Source organism: Oryx dammah, unplaced genomic scaffold (genome assembly GCF_014754425.2).
Source record: "Oryx dammah isolate SB20612 unplaced genomic scaffold, SCBI_Odam_1.1 HiC_scaffold_20, whole genome shotgun sequence".
Lineage (NCBI taxonomy): Eukaryota > Metazoa > Chordata > Mammalia > Artiodactyla > Bovidae > Oryx > Oryx dammah.
In genome coordinates, this window is record NW_024070204.1 from 65,441,469 (window position 1) to 65,465,257 (window position 23,789).

The 23,789-nt window shown below is 44.2% G+C and overlaps 1 protein-coding gene and 1 pseudogene across 1 annotated transcript in view; one reads left to right on the top strand and one right to left on the bottom strand.

The window, feature by feature from the left end:
* Positions 1-16,330, bottom strand: part of NSG2 (neuronal vesicle trafficking associated 2) — a 79,318-nt gene extending 62,988 nt beyond the window's left edge. The window contains exons 1-2 of the mRNA XM_040262727.1: positions 16,145-16,330; positions 15,101-15,251 (exon numbers count right to left, since the gene is read on the bottom strand). Coding sequence (XP_040118661.1) covers positions 15,101-15,229 — 129 coding nt within the window. The 5' untranslated portion in view covers positions 15,230-15,251; positions 16,145-16,330. The remainder of the gene's footprint in view (positions 1-15,100; positions 15,252-16,144) is intronic.
* LOC120879654 lies at positions 1,162-3,198 on the top strand (annotated as a pseudogene).
* Positions 16,331-23,789: the final 7,459 nt, after the last annotated feature.

The window sequence follows — 23,789 nt, forward strand, 5'->3', positions numbered from 1 at the left end:
GGGAGGGATTGGGGGCAGGAGGGGAAGAGGACAACCGAGGATGAGATGGCTGGATGGCATCACTGACTTGATGGACGTGAGTCTGAGTGAACTCCGGGAGATGGTGATGGACAGGGAGGCCTGGCATGCTGCGATTCATGGGGTCTCAAAGAGTCGGACATGACTGAGCAACTGAACTGAACTGAACTGATGCAGCCAATGCTTGAGGGTGGACTCTGGGAGCTGAAAATGACCTGGGCCAATAGTAAGGTCATGCAAGAAAATGGCACTTCAGTCCTACCACCACAAGAACTGAATTCTGCCAATAACTGGCATTAGCTCAGAAAAAGACCCCAAACATCAGGTAAAATGCAGCCCAGCTGAAACCTTTATTTCAGAACTGTGAGACCCTCCTGAACAGACAACCCACCTAAATTGTGACTGGACTTCTGACCTATAAAAACCTGTGAGGTTTCTGACCTGTGAGGTGATAAATATGTGTTGTTTTGAGGTACTAAAGCTTTGGTAACTGGTTACATAAAAACAAAAAAACCAAAATTCCTCCCCACATGATCTAGTCCATCTCAACCATCTCTTAACTAGACTTATTCATTTCTAGATCCTTAGCCGTCAGACTCATCTCAAGCATCACACATCAAATCTCAAGAAGCATTTGCTACTTAGTCTTCTCCTCTGCCTTTCTGTTTTATAGACATCTTTCTCAAAACATCTCAAAGAGTTCTAGACCATTTATATCATTCCATTTAAAAGACCTCATGCAGCAGTCAACATGTTGAGACAGGGACAAAGCTAAACAAACATTACTGCTGAAATGAGACAATGAATAACCATTACAGGCATATCATTCTGCTATAAATGCCATAATAAATATTTTGTGGTTGTTTCTCTAGTATCCATTCCCTTCTTCAACCAAAAGCCCCCAATCCTCCTTTCAAGAGCCCTGTCCTATGTAACAGCCATGTGGTTTGGTGGAACTTTTGCCTTCCTTGAGGACAGGGATGGTCCCTAATTAAGTTAGGCCAATCAGAACATACTGTTCTATCGATCACAAAATTTGATTGACTCAGAGATGCACATGTTATCCAATTTGGATCAAAGTATATGAGGCAGTTGGGAACATGGAGCCGACGGAGTCTATTCAACGGGGTTCCAGACCGAGCAATGGAGCAGGTAAATGAGCTCAACGAGAAGGGCAACAAGGCCCTGCCTGAGTGCTGGCAACATCGACGATGCATTACAGTGCTACTCCGAAGCCATTAAGTTAGACCCCCCAGAACCATGTGCTCTACAGCAATCGCAGAGCTGCCTATGCCAAGAAAGGAGACTACCAGAAGGCTTATGAGGACGGCTGCAAAACCGTTTACCTAAACCCTGACTGGGGCAAGGGCTATTCATGAAAAGCAGTGGCTCTTGAATTCTTAAACCGATTTGAAGAAGCCAAGCAAACCTATGAGGAGGGTTTAAAACATGAAGCAAACAATCCTTCAAAGAAGGTTTACAGAGTATGGAGGCCCGGTTGGCAGAAAGGAAATTCATGAACCCTTTCAACATGCCTAATCTGTACCAGAAGTTGGAGAGTGATCCCAGGACCAAGACTCTGCTCGCAGATCCTACCTACCGGGAACTGATCGAGCAGCTGTGGAACAAGCCTTCTGACCTGGGCACGAAACTGCAAGATCCCTGGATCATGACTACTCTTAGCGTTCTGCTCGGAGTTGATCTGAGCAGTATGGATGAAGAGGAGGAAGTTGCAACACCTCCGCCACCACCTCCTCCCAAAAAGGAGACAAAACCAGAGCCAATGGAAGGAGATCTTCCAGAGAATAAGAAGGGGGGCTGAAAGGAAAAGAGCTGGGGAATGAAGCCTATAAGAAGAAGGACTTTGACACAGCCTTGAAGCACTATGACAGAACCAAGGACCTGGATCCCACCAATATGACTTACATAACCAACCAAGCAGCTGTGTACTTCAAAAAGGGTGACTATGGTCAATGCCAGGAGCTTTGTGAGAAGGCCATTGAAGGGGGGCGAGAAAACTGAGAAGACTACCGGCAGATTGCCAAAGCTTATGCATGAATTGGCAACTCTTATTGCAAAGAAGAAAAGTACAAGAATGCCATCCATTTCTATAACAAGTCTCTGGCAGAGCACAGAACCCCAAATGTGCTCAAGAAATGCCAACAGGCAGAGAAAATCTTGAAGGAGCAAGAGCGGCTGGCCTACATAAATCCTGACCTGGCCCTGGAGAAGAACAAAGGCATGAGTGTTTTCAGAAAGGGGACTACCCCCAGACCATGAAGCACTACACGGAAGCCATCAAACGGAACCCCAGAGATGGCAAGCTGCACAGCAACCGAGCTGCCTGCTACACCAAGCTCCTGGAGTTCCAGCTGGTGCTCAAGGACTGTGAGGAGTGCATCCAGCTGGAGCCAACCTTCATCAGGGGTTATACCCGGAAAGCAGCCGCACTGGAGGCAATGAAGGACTACACGAAAGCCATGGATGTCTACCAGAAAGCACTTGACCTGGACTCAACTGTAAGGAGGGGCTGCAGATGGTCACCAGCGCTGCATGATGGCCCAGTACAACCGACACGGCAGCCCCAAAGATATGAAGCGGCGGGCCATGGCCGCCCGGAGGCGCAGCAAATAATGAGTGACCCGGCCATGCGGCTCGTCCTGGAACAGATGCCGAGGGACACACAGGCGCAGCGAACACTTGAAGAATCCCGTGATAGCACAGAAGATCCAGAAGCTGATGGATGTGGGTTTGATAGCCATCCGGTGATGACTTGCTCATCATCCCCTTCCCTTCGCCCTCATGTGGAAAGAGGAGCTGGGATAGCGGCACGCAGCACGGAGCAGAAGGAAGAGAAGGGGAGACAAGCGAACAGCATATCTATATGTTTATACAGACCTACATGGAAGATTCAGAGACTTATACTCGCGAATTTGTGCAGCTGCTGCCTCTGGGCCCTCCCAGCACACACATGGTCCTTCCCCTGCCCCCAAGTTGCTGTCTCAGCTGCTCTCCCATAGTTGGTTATTTTTTATTTGGGGCAGTGGGCTTGTATGGGGAGGAGAGGGTATTCTTCCCAACCTCAGGTTCCAACTGTCTTCATTCACATTGTTAACTCCATGTCCTCTTCTCCAATAAAACAAGCCAGTCAGGCGTGGTTATTAAAAAAAAAATAAAAAAGTATATGAGGCAATACTGACTGGGAACTTGGGGGAAGAAGCCTCCTTGCTCTTTATGAGTGTTCCCTAAAGAGCATGGTCTTCCTCTGGATTGTATAGTGAGGACCTCATTCTGAAACACTTGATGTATTTGTTCCTACTATAAGGAGCCAGGATGAGGTCAAAGGCAGCATATAAAAAAGGACAGAGTCAAGAGGAACCCAGAGAAATGGATGTGAGCCCTGATGACATCCTGCCCTCTGGATCATACCTTGCCTGAAACCAGACCCACACTGAACCCTGCAGGCATGGGGCAGGGGGTAGAGGAGTCAAATCTTACTCTTCGGGCCTTAATCCAATTTATGCTGGGTTTTCTGATATTTGGTGTGAAAAGCTTTCTATCTGATACAAGTGTGTTCCAAGAAAAATGAACTGAAAAGCTATTAGAGGTTAGTAAGATGGCCAAGTACTAAAATCATAACAAAAGCAATAGATTTTCTTGGCACTAGCAAAAAAAAAAATCACCTCAGAATATGATGGATCCACCCAAAGATACATACAAAAATGTTCACAACCACTTTTTTTCATGATAGCCCAAAATGAGAACAACTCAAATGTCTATTAATAGGAGAATGGATAAACTGTGGTTTACTCATAAGATGGAATGTTACACAGCAATGCTACACACATGGGTGAATCTCACAGGCATTACACTGAACTGAAGAAATCTGATGCAAAACATTTTTTTATATCCTGTGTGATTTCATTTATATCAAGTTCAATATAAATGAAATAATTTTTATATGATCTTCTACTGCTGCTAAGTCACTTCAGTCGTGTCCGACTCTATGTGACCCCATAGACAGCAGCCTACCCAGCCTACCAGGCTCCCTGATCCCTGGGATTCTTCAGGCAAGAATACTGGGGTGGGTTGCCATTTCCTTCTCCAACGCATGAAAGTGAAAAGTGAAAATGAAGTTGTTCAGTCATGTCCGACTCCTAGTGACCCCATGGACTGCAGCCTACTATATATATATATAGTATCCCAATTACCATTTCCAGTAATAAGAGGGATGCTGATTTTAGTAGAGTTGGGGTCATAGCCTTCCACGTCCTGCTTTGCCCTGAACACCTAAGCAATGTTGCTTATGCTCTGAATGAGTTTCTAATGAAAACACTTCTTTTGGCTTCAGAATACTTCCCAAACCACCAGGTTCAAAGTAGGCCAGCAGACAAAGGGGCCCCTGACCCCATGTCCATCCTCAGTCATCTGGTCCTCCCTTTAACTAAGCCATACTTTCTCCAAAAGCAGCTCAGGTAATATTTTACCTTTGCCCCAAGGAAATCTTAGCTTATTAGAACCCCTTCTCCACATCAAAAGCAGGTCTTTGCCTGTTTGCCTGGAACAAACGGGCAGTCCTCTGGACTGGTCTTTTTCCACCTCTCAGTTATATTTGATGGGCCTGCTCACTCACTCCTCCATAAAGGTCCTCCTCCCAGATCCACGGTCCTCTTCCTGCTCACTGACCACCCCTCCTCAGTTTCCTCCTCAAGTCCCACCCACTCTGCTTAACCTCTCAGCATTAGAATCTCTCAGGGTTAGGTCATGGGATACTTCTTTCCTACAAATTCCTTCTGAAGGTTCTTACTCCTATCACTTCAAGCTCCATCTTTATTCTCATAAGTCTCAAATTTACATCTCCAATTCAGACCCTATTCAGCATTCAGATTACCCTACTGGATGTTTGCCCTTGGACAGACACACCTGAATATATCATGTCCACAGCAAAGCTCTTGGGTTCCCTGACTCACCTTCCCCAAGCATCTTGCCCTTGACATTCTCTTCCTTGTGTAATCCCTAGCTAAGAAAAATAGCAGCATGATAAGCCATGTTTATGTCAAGTCATATACAGGAGTCTCTCATGATCCCTCCCTTCCTTTCAGTCTCCAAATCTATCCCACCACCACTAGTCTCTGCTTCCTCAAAACTTTCTCTCAAATAAACCCATTTGCCCAGTTATACTGCCCTAGTCCAGAGCATCATCCTCTCGCCACGAACATATGCTCTGACCATCTTCCTTGCTTCCATCCTTGCCTCCCAAAATCCAAATAAAAAGAGTTTTCGAGACTAAGAGAGCATCAGCCAGCCAACATTCAGAAGACATCCAGGAGGCTGGACCTGGGAGGACCACAAAGACGTAGTTTTGAGTGGACTGGGAACAGAGTGGGTGAAGTGAGGGGTAAGCCGAGGCTCTGCATGCCTTGCCTCGCATATTAAAGATGAACTCAAGAGCAGTGAGGAGCTAAGGAAGGTTTATAAACCAGAAAATGGCTTTCCAGGCAGGCATTACAATTAGAGGAGAAGCCTCTGGCACAATGGAGATACACTGGAGAGATGCAGAGAGCAAGAAAAAACAGCCCTACAGTTACTGGAATCAACCAGCTACTGGGCATGTCATGAAGCATGGTGTGCTGTTCCCGTGGACTGCCGCCAGAAACAGAGCCTTTCTATAAAAGGAGACATAGTAACAGTGACTTTTTTTAGTACTATGAAGGAGAAAGCATAAGAAATGTTAGCCAATCATTATTAATTGTACCTTGGAGGAATCAGCTTGCTTATGCAAAGAAAGAGAGAAGAGAGAAAACAAATTTGGTAAAAAGGTTCTATTTTTCTGCAGTTGAAAAAAAAATAGAGCAAAATGGAGCTCTGAGCTGCTTGATTAATAACTGAAATGTAATGAAAAATTGGGAAGAGGGGGAAGAAAAATTCTTTCTCCTTGTTTTTATTAAAAGCAGGATTTTATAGATACTTGGAAGAATGAAACTCCTGGTTTTCAAATATCATTTTGAATTTAGGCAAAGAAATAAATTTGTTTTCTTTTCATATCAATACATCAGTCCCTATTGTTCTGTTGGCAGCTGATATGAAGAACATAATTTAACATAATTGGCATTGTGAAAATGGGATAAATTATTCATCCCAAAAGGACCCCTTGTCTGGATATAGTCCCCCCTTTGCTGGCAAGGCCAGATAATACATGATGGTTCAGATGGCGCAAAGTACAGATCATAAAAATTTAAAATACTACTTCCCAGGATTATCAATAGTGAAGAGGTTCCCACATGAAGAGCCCCTAGGATTGGCAGGGACAATAAATAAAAGTGCAGAAGTGCTGACAAGGAGCATAATTGTATTTTTATGAGCTGGACTGGCACAGACCAGAAATAGATCTAAGCTGTACCTTTCAGCTCATTCTTGCAGCAAAGAGAGAAGTTAGGAGCAGGACAATGAATGGCTAGGCTCTGAGCATCTCCTGTGTGCCAGACACAGTGCTACTCATGTGTACTCGTAAAGTCTCATACCCACTCCCCCGCTTAGAGATTCTCTCTGACCTTCACATCTCTCCTTTAAGATCATTATTATGCTCATCCTTCAGAGGAGGAAATTTAGCCTCAGAGACTTCAGTCACTTGCCTATGATCAAATGACAGGTAAGTGGTTGAGCTGGAAGAACTGAAGACCATGATGCTCTTTTTTATAATTTTTAAGGTACCTGCTATGTGCCTGGCACTGTACCAAAAGCTTTACATCCTATATCTCAGACAATCCTTTCAATCACTTTGAGGAAGGAGAGAGTATCCCCATTTTATGAGTCGGAGTCTTGGGGAGCAGAAATGACTGCACAACCTCACATAACCACTAATGGGCTGACTCAAGGCTTGAGCCTGGGCTTCTGGCTCAGATCAATTGCCACTAGTAAGGTCATCATTCAAAAACCGTAGCACTCAAACTCGAATCCTGTGGCACCTGATGCTCTATAAATGCTATTGAATGAATGCCCTAATGAGTGAATCCTGCACCTAAAGAGACGAGGTGAAGCTGCCCCAGTGGGGCCTGGGCACATATCTGGGAACCTTCTCCCCCTTGCCACCTCACTCCTCAACGCACACTCCATCTCTTTGGGTTTGAGTCTCTCCCTGGGCCCTTGAAGTTTGGTACTAGGCCCAGAACACAAGTAAGATATCGGTGTTCAAAGAACATTAGTGGTAGTATCATCCAGTCCCACCAATCCACAGATGGGATCATGGGAGCCCAGAAAGGGGGAGGGATTTGCTGCAGGTCACACAGCAAAGATTCTAGTATGGACCTGCTGACTCCCAGTCCAGGGCTCTTTCCTGTGGGCTCAAATCTCTTTTCCTTGCGGGGCCTTTGATTTCTCAGGGTGGAATGGAATACTGGCCAGGAAGGCCACATAGGATGGACTAGCCCAGTGAGTCTATGACTCTTCAAGTCTGTGACAAGGCAGATAGCTGGGAAGATGCAGGACTCTGCCCTGGTCCTACAGGGACTTCCAGCTCCTGCTCTGAGCAGAGGCTAGTTGCCTGGGCTGGAGTCCCTACAGCGAGGTCCACAGCTCTGCCATCCAGACCCATCCTCTACAGGGCAGAAGCTCAGCCCACCTCACTGTTCATCCCTTCTTGCACCCCTGTGCGCTCCAGGAACTATGGGATTGAATTGATGATGATGGTAACAACAATCATAACAACCTTGCATTAAGCACCTACCCTATGCCGGGTACTGTGATAGACATTCGACATGCATTTTCTCATTTCACCCTTTAAACACTTCTTAAAGGAAGATACTACTGTCCTCATTTTAACAAGAAAACAGAGGGACAGAGTGGTTAGTAAACTTGTCCAGGGTCACACAGCAAGTAGGTGGTAGAATTAGGATTTGAATGCCAACTGCATTGTTACAATGCATGTGTCTCTGTATAGGCCACCCTTTGCTTGCAGGGGCATTGGCTCACTAGCTCACTGTCTCTCTGTGCGTGAACATAAGCAAGTAAGGCACTTCAGGTCTCTGAGACTGCTTCACCATCTGTGAAATGGAGGTGATTTATTTAAAAATGTATAAAATTTGATATATCCTCATGGTAAAAAAATAACTATGAAACTTGTAGAATTATATATATATATACACACAGTCTTCAAATGGGCCCCAACCACCCCATCCATAGTCCCTAACCATTCGATGGTTTTTGTGTGTCTTTTCAAGACTGTTTTATGAGTTATAAGAATGAAACATACACCCATATTTCCACAACTGGGGCTCCATGCCACATTCTTTGAAGTTGTTTTAAAGGAGCAGTGTGTCTGTTGCTTTTTCCACATTAGCACAAACACAAGCAAATCTGTCTCATCCTTGTAACAATTCTTACTTTTCCTCATCCATGCACTACAGTTTATTTAACCACTTCAATCTCATAGAACATTTGTTTAACCACTCCAATCTCCACATACATAGATGGCTTTGCAGATTCGAAAAATATATCCATAGGATAAATTTCTGGCACCAGTAGCAACATACCAATCAAATGGGATATACAGTTTTAATTTATAGGCAATGTCCAAATACCCTCTAAAAACCACTGCATCAAATTACATAACCAAGTGGAGTGCAACAAGAAGATCTGCTTTCCCCTAGCGTTAGCAACACTGGGCATTATCACTTTATTTATTTTGCCAATCAGATATGTAAGATGTTATGTTCCATTTAAAATTCTTATGTTTTAAATTATAAAGAATTTTTAACCTGCTTGTTGGTCACTGTCTGTCTATTTGCTGGAATCACCTAGTCAGAGCCTTTGCCCCAATTTGGGGTGATGCACAATCTGCCTCTTGTGAGCCCCTGAAGAGCAGAACAAAGGGGCTCTATCAGCCTGGAATCTGCAGGGGTATGCATTTTCTGCTTCCCAGGGAAAGGCTGGTTGTTCTCTGATCCTGTGTATTAGGGAGAAAAATAAATCCTCTGGTGAAGCCACGACAAAGACCAAGAAGGCATTCAGGACCAGTGACAGGAGCAGTGGCTCCTTTGCTCCTTTCTTTCCAGATCTGCCCCATCAAACCCTGAACCTCCACCATTGAAACCCCATCCTTCTCAGCAAGCTTTACTTTTATAGTCATCCTCCAAAGATGTCACTTTCGGGAGACACAGTCTGAATATCCAAGGAGAGAAAGGAAGCTGTCAATGAGCCCCAGGTTTGTGTCATTAGACAATTTTCACATGTTTCCTCACAGTAAACCTGTTAGGTAGCTATTATGCTCATTTCACAGAAAGAAAAAAAAAAAAAGGCCCAGAGATACCAAGCAACTTGCCTAAAGCCACACAGTACATGAATAGTTTAGCTGAGATTTGAATACAAGTCTCTAGGACAACAAAGCACATGTGGTCTACCACACAAAATGCGAAGTGTGCCAAACATTAATAATTGATCTTTTAAGGTCTGCATTCCTTTCCTCCCACAGGCAGGTGAGCCAACCTCCTGTGGGACGTGTAAAGATTTAGTAATCAGTAGAAAGGAAAGGACGGAGAAGGCGATGGCACCCCACTCCAGTACTCTTGCCTGGAAAATCCCATGGACAGAGGAGCCTGGTAGGCTGCAGTCCATGGGGTCGCGAAGAGTCGGACACGACTGAGCGACTTCCCTTTCACTTTTCACTTTCATGCCTTGGAGAAGGAAATGGCAACCCACTCCAGTGTTCTTGCCTGGAGAATCCCAGGGATGGGGGAGCCTGGTGGGCTGCCATCTATGGGGTCACACAGAGTCGGACATGACTGAAGTGACTTAGCAGCAGCAGCAGAAAGGAAAGGAACAAACTGCCTAGAGCCTCGCAGCTGGCTTTGCTGAATACATGATTCATCTGGGCCTTTGCCAAGGAGGGCTGTGCCTATCTGGCTTGCTTTCAGGGGAATAACCATCCTTTAGCTGGCATTTCCCAGACTCCTGGGTGCAGATCTTGGTTGCCCTGTTTTCTTTTGGTGTGTCCTAGGATAGTATTTTAGTTCTCTGAGCCTGTTTTCATATGGACATAGTGGTCATGACCTCATAGAGGAGTTGTGCAGTTATCTGGGTCACTTAAATAAACCAAAGGCACATCCTGGAATTTGGTATCTACAGACTGATGTCCCAACTTCTCAAGAGCTTGCTACCATGGCCTGGAGAGAGCTACCAAACTGCTTAAATGGATTAACTAAGCCTACCTTTACACTAGGCAAGGGGCTGGGGGTCTCATTCAGCCATCATTTCTGGTTTCCCACCATATGCCAGAACCAAGGCTACAAAGATGAGACAGAGCCAGGACCCTCAGGCCTAGTGGGAACAGCTCCTCAGGGCTGACCCAGCACTGTCATAATCAATCCTTCCATCTCCCCATTTCTGTTGCCAGTCACAAACACAGCAGAGACTTTCTAGTTGATCTCCTGCCCTCCACTCTTCTCTTCCCCGACTCATGGAGGGGAGGGTGCAGCTGGAAACCCAGTAGCCTCAATTTGGGGGAAATTTCTCTGGTGCTGGCTCATTTGGGAGATGGATTGGAAGAAAGGAGGAAGAAGAGAACAGGCCATAGGGTAGCCCACAGCAGCCAGAGAAATCTTCCTAAAATAGAAATCTGATTCTGTTCCTTGACTTCTTTAAACCCCTTCCAAAAATGTACCATGTGAACTGGCGTCCACTGCACCTCACATGCCACATCGCCCCCCCACTCAGTGCACCCAGGCAACTCGACCCTGACTGTCCTTCTCCTCCCCTCAGGGCTTGTCTGCATGCTGACCCCTCTGCCTCTACCTCCCTTGCCACCCCCGACCCTCCAGCTCTCAGCCAGGGTTGCTTCTTCAGAAGGACCTTCCCTGACCACTGTTCCACCATAATTAAGCCCTCTTAAGTCCTAGCCTTTACAATCTAGCACCTTACTCTTTCCTTAATAGCCCTTCTTGCAAGCTGCATCTCTGAACTTCTATTTGTGTGCTGGCCTGTTTGAAGACCCTCTTTCCCACTGGGACTAGAAGCTCCATGAAAGTAATGATCATGCCTGACTTTTCCTGGCTGTGTATGTATAGCCTAACGTAGTGCCCAGCACATAGGAGGTGCCCCATAGAAATAGTGGGTGAGTGAATGAAGGAATGAGTTCCTTCCAGCATAGTAAGTGCAACCTCAGCTATAATTATGAGTGGCCAGGGAGGATGTCCAGGAGAGCTGCCATCTGAACTGGGTTTCGAGCTGCCATGAGCACTGGCTTATCAGACAGGAAAAGGGACAAGCAGGGCATTCTGGGCAGAAGGAATGGCGTAGGCAAGGAGGAGGGAGCAAGAAACACCCTGGAGAGTATGGAAAACTCCAGGGCTGGCTTTTCACCCTCAGCACTGTAGACATTTTGGGCAGACAACTCTTCAGGGGTGGCATTTTGTGCATTGTAGTGCATTGACTCAGCATTTCTGGCCCAGAGCAGCACCCCCACCTTATTGTCACAACCAAAAAGTATCTCCAGACAGGGCCAAATGTCCCTCCAGGAGGGAGGGGAGTCACCCCCTGGGTGGAAACGATGGCTCGAGGTAGTTCTGCCATGCTCGTGTTCAAGGTTCAGAGTGAGAAGCGGTAGCAATGGAAGCCAGTGGAGCAGGTGACGGAGGACCTGGAGTGTCAAGGTCAGGATTCGAGGACTGCACCCTGTGGGGAGGACTGCCCACTGTGGGGAGGACTGCACCCTGTGGGGAGCACTGTCCCCTGTGGGGAGCACTGGAAATGCTTTCCAAGGGAGACGGACTGATCACAGCTCTGGGGGCACTACCACAGGTATGCTGTGGAGGACTGATCAGAGTGATGGAAGAGGTGGGGGAACAGACACAAGGCCTCCTCTCCTAAGGCAGGCACAGCTCCTCCAGGACTGGGGAGGGAGCGCGCTTTGGAGCTGTGATGCTCTCTTTCCAGGATGGCCCCAGGCCTTACCTGCAGGCCCAAGAGAGCGCAACAAGGACCCTCAGCCAGGGATGAAGGGATGTAGAGTCTGAGGAAGCACTGCCTGGGGTGGGAAGTTTCTCGTTATTGAAGGCAGCAAGGTGCAGAAGGGGAAACCGAGGTGTCAGGGGCACTGGGCTTACAAACTCAGCTCTTTCACTCTCTCTGTGAAGCTTGAGCATGTCTATTGACCCAAGCCTCAGTTTCCCCACCAGTGAAATGGGTGCACTAATACCCACCTCATAGGGTTGCTGGGAAGATTAACTGAAACCATAGCTGTGAATGCCTGCATGGCCCATTTCTAGCCCAGAGCAAGGGCTTCAGACATACTCATCCTCTCCACTTAGCCTCCAAAACCTTTCCCCCAGAAGCTCACATTCCTTACTAAGAGTGGACAAATCTAGAAATAATTGTCAGTATTACATGCCAAAGCGCACTCTGTATTTCACATTTTCAGGAAGAAAACTCGTAATACTGGGGTCTAATATACGCCTTTCTGATAACCTTCTTAGCTTTAAACCCTCACCATCTGGCTGGACCTAATGAGAGCTGACAAATGTGTCAGAACTCGCCTCGCCCTCTCTAAAGCCCTGTTAAGGTTGGGTGCTCCCTCTACCCACGAGGAGGCTGAGGCTGAGCCAGCTGGCCCTCTATTCCTGCTGAGGTGGAAGTTTCTAGAACAGCACTGCCTGGGCTCTGGGTCCTCCAGGAGGCTTACCAACTCTGGGATTTGGGAAGTGACTTTACCACCATGCCTGAATTTCATCATCTTTAAAAACTGGATTAAAGGACAACTCCTTTATTAGATCCTATTAACTACTGAAAAGGTGAAAGAAAATTCTGTGTGTGTGTGTGTGTGTGTGTGTACTTCTGACTTAAAATCTAGCATAAGTAGCACATGAAAATGATAATTATTATTCTCTTATGGCTAGTTTTTTGCCAGGCACTGTATATATAAGACCAAACCGAACACTGCCCGACTATTATGAAGTAGGTGTGATCCTCCTCACTTCACAGAGGACACTGAGGTCCACCTGGTATGAAGACTCTGTTAAGGACACCTGCCAAAGTCTGTGAGGTGCCCCCGGGGGATGTCTCCACTCAAGGATTTTCACCCTCCAAGATGCACTGGTTTCCCTTTCCATGCATGCAAGTCCACGATGTACTTATCTTCAGGCTTTGGGACAGTTTTTTGGCACATCTGGACTGGCTCAGTGGTTATCAGGCACATTTCCTGTCACAAGGAGAGAAAGAAGTCCTTGGAGGTGGGGAATGGGGTGAGGAGTAAGGGGTGACAGAGATCATGATCTCTCTGGATGGCCTGCAGGTGTGTGTAGAGCTAAGGGGAGAGGTGACCTCACCACAGTCCCTTTTCCTTCCATGCCTCTCAGGGACATAAAGATCCTTGAGACTAAAGGGGAAAGATTCTTCCTAAAACTTTGCAAAACCTTGAGCGAATATCCCCTCTGCTTCTCCTCAATTTCCACTAAATCTGTGATCAAATTCCAGCATTGCCACTTACTCCTCTGTGAGTTTGGATAAATCGCCAAATTTCTCTGATCCTCCTCCACCTTTTGCCTGCAAACATGGATGGACGTATAATCCCCGGGTAACGTGCCCCTAGCACAGTGGTTCTCAACTTTGGTGGCACACAGGAGTCCACCTGGGAAGGTTTAATTAATAGTGATGCTTGGGTCTCACCCCCCAGAGATTCTGATATAATTGTTCTGGGGTGTGGCCTAGGTATCAAGATTTTCAAAGGTTCCCCAGGTAACCCTAATATACAGTCACAAACTGAGAACCTCTGCTATACAGGTAACTAATACCCAATTAATATTACTCCTTCACAGTAATAGTGTTAACTGCCTGTTAGCAAATTTTATCTTCAAAAGGCCTTATCAGTTTCTCAGGATGGCTCAGTGATTCTTTATTTCTGGAACCCCTATGCATATTTTCATATTGACAACCTCTGCACTTTCAAAACAGATGACTCAACCCTCAGCCAATCAGCCAGGCCCTTTATCTAGCTTTGGCTTCTCTTCTGTTCATTGGATAGAGCCAATTGGTTAAGACACACAATGCCTTCCTGGAGATGCCAATGAGAAAATCAAACAAATGGAATGATCCATTGTTCACTCTTCAGCTAGGGAACTTCATCATTTGCCTCCTAATCTACCTCTTATGGCATGCAAGCGCTCACATTATAAAACCCCAAGTTCTCTCAGAGGGATCTTAATATCGCTTCTCCCACCTGTGCTCATAGAATGACCCTCCCACTTTTGTATAAACGTTCACCTCCATTCTTCATGGACTCCTCCCACATCAGGAGATGTGCCATCAGCCAGTCACTCATTTCCAGCCACGCCTCCCCAAAAAACACTCTATTCCAGTCATGCTATTTCCCAAAAGCTCTCCATGCTTTGCACATTTGTGCCCTTTGCCTTAAATGCCTTTCCCTCCAATGGCCTACCTGGCAGGCTTTTACTCACCTTTAAAAGCCAATTTCAAATGCTCCCCTCTGTAGCTGACCTCACCTGTCCTCCCAGTTCCCTCTCTGCCACAACAGAATTTAGTTGTTTCCACCCCAGTGATCTCACAATCTTCGTAACGCTCAGGCATTGCATTTACCATGATGCTTTATATTAATTTAAGTCTTATATTGATGAGGGATTTTGTAATGTGTGTTTTTATAACCAACTTCCATGGTAGGAACAGGGATTTAGCAGGTGCAAACTAAATGCTTGTTGGACTGCATCCAATTCTCTGACCTCAGATTTGTAGCAGCCAATTTTTAAAAGACCTTCCCCAAATAATCAAGACCATTTTCTTTTTCTTCAAATCTAGAAGCTTATTAGTATTTATCCACTATGATAAAACTTTTTAAAAGAAAGGTTAATTTTTTTGCCTACTTATGTGAACAAAATCATGAACAAGCACTTACCATAAATCTGAAATAACACAAGAGGTGTCATGTCTCTAGAAGGAATACCTACATTTTACAAAAAGGGGCACATATTTGGCTGATAAGGGAATGAAAGGGTTTGAGGGAGGTGGAATTTTCTTGCTGCTTTATTTCCTGAGATGAGGGGAGCACGGGGGCTGCTGATGAGGACCAGAGCACCTGCTTTACCTTTTCCGGAGCAGGCAGCTGTAAGTGATTAACCTCCAGGGGCGTGATGAGAGGGACGGTCTGGAAGCCGTCCTCAACCGAAGGTGGTTTGGCTCCCTTCTCACTGGGGTTACTGTTCAGCTTCACCATTCTGATGCCTTTCTTCCCAGACCTAAGACAAGCAGTAGAATTCTAGTTATAGTGGGGAGAAAGGCAGGAAAGAGAGGGCCGACGACAGAGAAGACAGCGCTGTCCTCAACAGCTCCACTCTGGCGGCTTCGGTGTAGACATCAGTCATCGGTCTTCCGCTAGATTTCCTGACATGATCCCTATTATCCAGGAAAACTTCTTTAATCATCAAGAAATGCCACCTGCCTATGGCACTTACCAGCTTTCAAATTTGAGAAACTCAAGGAAAATCCCAGTCTTATACACAAAATATACAACCTTAAAAATATAGCCAAGACACAGAGCTAACATAATCACATAATCTCAGTGGCAAGCTAATTCTTAGTGAAAAAATAAATCCTATTATTCTGGGTCATCCTGCAGTATGATAAATTTCACCTTACCATCTTGATTGCTATTTTATTATATTGTGTTTTTCCCCCATTAATTTCCCTAAAATACAATAAATACATTCAATGCCTCTATGTGTAGTATACCCTTTTACACAATATGTAGGTTGTACAGGAGATACAATTTCTTAAAACAAAAAAGGACTGGCTTGAACCTGATCCTGTTATTCAGCCATGGAATGCCTCCATTTCCTCAATAGCAAAGGGCCATTTTTTTTTTTTTTTGGTTCCACGGAAAGTTAGCAACCCCCGTATTGCAAGATTGCCAACTAAATAAACAAATCACATTTATTTCTTTCCAGCTCCCTTGGAAGTCAAACGGTGTTCCCACCCCACCCCCAGAAGCCCAGCACAACTGAATTTTTCTTGTCAATCCTGCTGATTGGAACATTATTAAACAAAATAGGGTTGTTGTGGGGGTGAAAGGGATGGGCAAGGGTTGGAGGATACTGGGGAGTGGTTATAGCAAAAACAAATGCCTACTTACTGTGCAGCACTCTCGGGGGTCAGAGCAGATTCAAACCAGTTTGAAGAGGAGGAGGACGGCCAGGAGTCCTGCCTCCTCAGCCGGAGCTTGTGGTGCTGAAAGGACAGCGCCTTGCGTGCGTCTGGATTGGGAGCTTCTGAGAGCGAGGCGCCAGCGAGCGGGCTCCTGGCAGCTGTCTGCCCGCTTGCTCGCTCGCTCGCTCGCTCGCGCCCCCTCCCACCGGGAAACGGGCTCCCACACCATCTGTCATCTGGCACCACCTGCTGTTTCTCATGCATGGCCACAACCACAGCATGGAACAAAATGGTTTCAAGAAAGTGGGAGGGATTCTGGCCATTAAAAAAAGAAAGAAAGAAATTAATAGGCACCGTCTTATTATATAAGCAATCCTTGAGCCTTTAGAAAAACTGGAGGAGGCGGCATACTCATTAAGAAAAGGGAGCACTCCGAAGATTTTCCAGGACAATATTATGAAAGACAGAATTGTTTAGGACTTAACACCGTGCTCTGACCTGTGTATGGAAAAAAGGAGAACTAATATTTATTGAGTATCTCCCATGCACTGGGCCCTTTTCCAGGTTATTTCAGACTATTTCTCTCATTTGCAAACTGTGGTTTCTAATAGTGCCTACATGATGGGGTTAGAGTGAAGTGTGAATGTGATAACTTGCAGAAAGCATTTAGCTCAGAGCAAGGTGCATGACTAGCAGTGCATAAACATAAGCACCTTTTCTCACAATGCTATGACCATGCAGGTCAGCTAAGGTCACAGAGCTAGCAGAGCACCAGGTATCTGAACCCTGATCCACTGCTCTCAAAGTTTGTATGCAGTCCACATTACAGAGCTTCTAGGTTGGTGTCTGGAATCAGAGAGGGCAAAGTGCTGGAGTCAGTTCTATGAAGTTTCGGCTGTGGGGACATTTTGAATTCCCTCTCCAAGCCTTCTTTATCTCTGATGTGGGTATAATAACATCTCCCTTGCCAAGCGGTTGTGAATATGAGAAGATATTGCACTCAAGGAAGCCCCTTTCAGCTCAGAGACAGGGTTCTGAATGGTTGAACTGTTTCATCCCTGGAGCTTGCTCTTACATGCCCTTTCAATCCTCTGAGGTCAAGACTGTTTCCACTAGTTTCTCCCAGACATATCCATACCACTATTGGCCATTCATTCCCAGCTGCAATGCTGTTTATGATGTACTTCATAAGGTCTTGGTGTAAGTAATAGCATCCTCTTTCACTGTCAAAAGTATCCCAGCTTGCACGATAAATTATTTGGTCACCTTGGTTGGTGTTTACATATGGAGCATAGCATATACTCTCCTAGTTAAAATGCCAGGAGAAAACACATATATTACCTGTACTGTTTAGGAATGAAGTGGGTGAGTGTGTATGTGTGTGTGTTTGTGTATAGAAAAAGAGATGTTTCTGAGACAATAGAGGCTATATGGCATCAGAGCTGAGGAGGACACTTCTATTAATAGAAGAAGGCATACATATAAGAGGGAGGTATTCCAATAAATGCGAGCCCTCCATTCCCTGTTTTCCCAGAGACCTGGGTGATTTTCAGGTGCAAGCACTAAGGGCAACATAATGGAAGCCACTGTGAACACTTGTACTTGATCCTATTTCTGCTGCCTCCAAAGGAAAAGGGAAGTCCCTTCAACACAGCTTATGACAGAGTCACAAGCAGAGAACCACAGGACCTGAGAATCTAGTAAGGTCTAGGATAAGGGCCTGCCTCGTGTAAAATCCAGGATTCTTGATATCTGAGGCCAGGAGAGAGGGTGCAGAAAGAAATGGGGGTCTATAGTGATGTAGAGAAGCCCCTTGTTGGAGAATGATATGAGGGGTGTTTAATATAATGGACAATTATTCTCTTGTAGAGCCCTGGAAAAGATGTTTGACAACTGACAACAAAAATAATGACATTTTGTCATGAGGTTCTCCAAGTATGTGTATGTACATGTAGTATATAAGACAATAAGTGAAGGGTAAAGGGGCCAATCTGATGGTATTATTTCTGTATTCCACTTGAAGTGGTAAAGTATTGATTCCAATTAAACTGCAAAATTTAAGTATGCTTATTGCGATCCCTAGCATAACCAAAAATATACCAAAAGGTAAAGTCCAAAATGTGATATATAAGTTTAAATGAAATACAATAAAAATAAAGTTCAAATAGCCCAAAAGAAGGCAGGAAATGGAACACAGAGGTACTGGGTTAGGCTTTCGGCTTTCAGCTCAGAGGAAGTCACGGTGCAAATTTTCTTCTCTCCTCCCACATCTGAGTTTATCTGACACCAGCTGCCTCTGTCATGCTGCCCCAGTTTGACCCCAATGTGATCAAAGTCATGAAACTTAGGTTCAATAGTGAAGAAGTTAGTACCACATCTTCCCTGACCCCCAAGATCATCTTTCTGGGTCTGTCTCCAAAAAATGTTAGTGATGACATCACCAAGACAACTGGTTACTGAAGGGTCGAAGGATTTTACAGAGAAACTGACCTGACTCAAAAGAGACAGGTGAGATTAAATCTCAGCTCTGTCACTTGCTATATTTCTGATTTAGGTAAAAGTTACCTAACCTCTCTATGCCTGGATGTTCTAATTGTAAATTGATGGTACTAGCAATAATTTGGAGAAGGCAATGGCACCCCACTCCAGTACTCTTGCCTGGAAAATCCCATGGACGGAGGAGCCTGGTAGGCTGCAGTCCTTGGGGTCGCAAAGAGTCGGACACGACTGAGCGACTTCACTTTCACTTTTCAATTTCCTGCATTGGAGAAGGAAATGGCAACCCACTCCAGTGTTCTTGCCTGGAGAATCCCAGGGACAGGGGAGCCTGGTGGGCTGCCGTCTATGGGGTCGCACAGAGTCGGACACAACTGAAGTGATTTAGCAGCAGCAGCAGCAATAATTCACAGGGTCGTTATAAGGATTGGATAAGTATATTTATATATATATACATATATATTGTTATATATATACATATGTATGTATGTATATGAAGAAAGCTTTCCTTGGTAGCTCAGACGGTAAAGTGTCTGCCTACAATGCAGGAGACCTGGGTTCGATCCCTGGGTCAGGAAGATCCCCTGGAGAAGGAAATAGCAACCCACTCCAGTATTCATGCCTAGAGAATTCCATGGACCAAGGAGCCTGTGGGGCTACAGTCTATCGGGTCGCAAAGAGTCAGACACCACTGAGCGAATTCACTTTCACTTTTACTTTATACATATGGGCTTCCCTGGCGGCTCAGATGATAAAGAATCTCCCTGCAATGCCGGAGGCCTGGGTTTGATCCCTGGCTTGGAAAAACCCCCTGGAGGAGGGCATGGCAATCCACTCCAGCATGCTTGCCTGGAGAATCCCCATGGACAGAGGAGCCTGGTGGAGTACAGTCCATGGGGTGCAAAGAGTCAGACATGACTGAGCAACTAAGCACAGCAAACACACACACACACACACACACACACGCACGCACTGCATAACACAATACCTAAAAGTGAAAAACAAGTATTTATTCTTATTATTCAATTATTAATCATTTTTTATAACTAGCTTTCAGGGCTTTTTTAGTTTTATAACCTATCAATTTATTTTTAAAAATTATTTTCTTATTCTTTACTCTCTTATTTATATCCCATTTTTCTGTTTTGAGCTTCCCCAGATAAATATCTAGTTTTGATTTACTTTCTGTTTTATAATGAAAGAAATTAATGCTATTGCTTTAATGTATCTCTGATTAGTGATGCTTTTTATTATCCTCCTTCAAATAGTGTATAACTGAGTATTTGCGTCTTTGACTCAAGTCATTCAGTAATAGAGTTTTGTTTCATTTTAATTTTTAAATGTTTGACTTTCACGGTTGCTAATTTATATCTCTTGAGACTAGTTTCTAGTTTCACTGCATGTAGTCCAAGACTGTTTTCTGTATATTTTCTGCTTTGGGGAATGTATTAAATTTTCTTTGTAGCCTAACATAGGAACTATTTCAGTAAAATCCTCTGAGCATAAGGAAAGAAATCATATTCTATATAAATACAGATTATTATACATAACTATTAAGTCTCTTAAGTTATTTAAATCTTCTATACTCTCATTGATTTTTTACTTATTTATCTATCAAGAAATGAGAGAAGGGTGTTGCTATTTTCCATTATTGCTGTGATATTTCTCCTTGATGTCACATCTTACGGGTTTTGCTTATAGATGTAAACCTATTCAGTTCAGTTCAGTCACTCAGTCATGTCCGACTCTGACCCCATGAATCGCAGCATGCCAGGCCTCCCTATCCATCACCATCTCCTGGAGTTCACTCAAACTCACGTCCATCGAGTCGGTGATGCCATCCAGCCATCTCATCCTCTGTTGTCCCCTTCTCCTCCTGCCCCCAATCCCTCCCAGCATCAGAGTCTTTTCCAATGAGTCAACTCTTCCCATGAGGTGGCCAAAGTACTGGAGTTTCAGCCTCAGCATCATTCCTTCCAAAGAAATCCCAGGGCTGATCTCCTTCAGAATGGACTGGTTGGATCTCCTTGCAGTCCAAGGGGCCTCTCAAGAGTCTTCTCCAACACCACAGTTCAAAAGCATCAGTTCTTCACCGCTCAGTTTTCTTCACAATCCAACTCTCACATCCATACATGGCTACTGGAAAAACCATAGCCTTGACTAGACGGACCTTTGTTGGCAAAGTAATGTCTCTGCTTTTGAATATGCTATCTAGGTTGGTCATAACTTTTCTTCCAAGGAGTAAGAAAATAACCTATTAGTCATAATTAATGTTTCATGATTTGAATTCTTGTTTGTATAAAACGTAATTGCAAACCCTTCCTTCTGTAGTTTGTATTTTACTCTTCCAAACAGAGGAAAACAATAGAATGGGAAAGACTAGAGCTCTCTTCAAGAAAATTAAGAGACAACAAAGAAACATTTCATGCAAAGATGGGTACAATAAAGGACAGAAACGGTATGGAAGCAGAAGTTTAAGAAGAGGTGGCAAGAATACACAGAAAAGCTGTATAAAAAAGATCCTAACGACCCAGATAACCACAATGGTGTGGTCATTCACCTAGAGCCAGACATCCTGAAGTGTAACATCAAGGGGGCCTTAAGAAGTATTACTACAAACAGAGCTACTGGAGGTGATGGGATTCTAGTTGAGCTATTTCAAATCCTAAAAGACAGTGCTGTTAAACTGCTGCACTCAATATGCCAGCAAATTTCGAGAACTCAGCAGTGGCCACAGGACTAGAAAAGGTCAATTTTCATTCCAATCCCAAAGAAAGACAATGCCGAAAAATGTTCAAATTTTCATACAATTGCACTCATTTCACATATAGCAAGATAATGCTCAAAATCCTTCAAGCTAGGCTTCAGCAGTACGTGAACTGTGAACTTCCAGATGTACAAGCTGGATTTGGAAAAGGCAGATCAAATTGCCAACATCTGCTGGATCATAGAAAAAGCAAGGGAATTTAAAAAAAAAATTTGCTTCATTGACTATGCTAAAGAATTTGACTGTGTGAATCACAAGAAACTGTGGAAAATTCTTAAAGAGATGGGAATACCAGACCACCTTACCTTCTTCCTGAGAAATGTATGCAGAACTAGAAGCAACAGAACCAGACACGAAACAACAGACTGGTTCAAAACTGGGAAAGAAGTACATCAAAGCTGTATATTGTCACCCCGCTTATTTAACTTCTAGGCAGAGCTCATCATGTGAAATGCCAGCTATGATGAAACTAGACAGCATATTAAAAAGCAGAGACATCACCTTGCCGATAAAGGTCTGTCTAATCAAAACTATGATTTTTCCAGTAGTCATGTATGTATGTGAGAGTTGGACCATAAGGAAGTCTCAGGGCCAAATAATTGAAACTTTTGAACTATGATCCTGAGAGAAGACTCTTGAGAGTCCCTTGGACTGCAAGGAGATCAAACTAGAAAATCCTAAAGAAAATCAACCCTGAATACTCATTGGAAGAACTGATGCTGAAGCTGAAGCTCCAATACTTTGGCTACCTGATGCAAAGAGCTGACTCACTGGAAAAGATCCAGATGTTGGGAAGATTGAGAGCAAGAGGAGAAAGGGGCAATAGAGGATGAAATAGCTGGATGGCATCACTGACTCAGTGGACATGAGTTTGAGAAAACTCAGGGAAATAGTGAAGGACAGAAAAGCCTTCAAGGTGTGCTACAGTTCCATGGGTTGCAAAGAGTCAGACCTGAGTTAGCGACTGAACAAGTATTTTATAACTGAACTTTCTTGATGAGGTCACTTTAAGTAACTTTTTTTAATATGGGAATTTAACTCCTTATAATTAACACTTGGAGAAGGCAATGGCACCCCACTCTACTACTCTTGCCTGGAAAATCCCATGGACGGAGGAGCCTGGTAGGCTGCAGTCCATGGGGTCGCTAAGAGTCGGACATGACTGAATGACTTCACTTTCACTTTTCACTTTCACGCAGTGGAAAAGGAAATGGCAACCCACTCTAGTGTTCCTGCCTGGAGAATCCCAGGGACGGGGGAGCCGTCGCACAGAGTCGCACACGACTGAAGCGACTTAGCAGCAGCAGTTAACACTTACCATGATGTGTATTGTCCTGCACTTATTATCATTTTGATAGTTCCTTTCCATCTCCTTCATTGTTTTCCTACAACACACTTTTGCTATAGTAACCCTAGATGAACTTTTTTCCACCAGTAACTTGGAAGACACAAATAATTCTTTAAAATCATCTCTTCAGTTATTTTTTAATATGTCAAAAAAAAAAAAAGATTTGAATAGACATTCATCTCCTAGCCTTCAGAATAAAACAGATTATTTTGATACCCACTACATGTAAAATGAGATAATTAGCTCACAGGTATTTCTTCTCCTTTCCTGCCTCTCATTTCTCCCATATGTATCAGATGTTAAACCCAAGTTTTTATTTTCACTAATGCATATTTTCCTGCTTTATTTCCATTTCCTGTTACACTCTTGTCAGAATTGGAAATGGAAGAAAAGTGAATACAACGTGAGCCATTTTCCAATGGGCTTGACGATGACTTATCTGAAAATAATAATTCTACATACATAAGTTTCAAAGGATCTGTGATGCTTCTGTGATTGGTTTTCAATATATCTCAGCACTTAAAATCTGTTTTGTTTTGTTTCCATGCATAGATACACTTTCAATGAAAGAAATTATAAAAGCACTTTAGATGTCTCATTATAAAGCTTGTTGTCAATTTAAGAATGTATTCAGAATTTAATAGTATGATAGGAACACAAGCTTTTTAGAAATCTGTCCTAAGAATCTCCCAGAGGCAAGTATAAAAGGAAGCCATGGCTATATTATTGCTAGGTGCTCTATATTTAAATTTCAAATAACGGCAGTCAGAAAGCTATGAAAAGCTTGAGATTCTCTTTCTTCTTAAAAAGGGAAACGGACATTGCCTACTTTTGATTTAAAGGGGAAAAGGACAATGAAGAGGCAGAAAGGCAAATGGCAGAAAGGCCAGCCCACATTTCTCCTCTGATTGGCTAGAAATAGATGAAGGAGACACTAGAGGAGGCAAGCCCTGGGGGGTGAAAATTGACATCAGCTTAGTTCAGGCAGGAAGGCTCACAAAGAACCTTTCCAATTAAGGT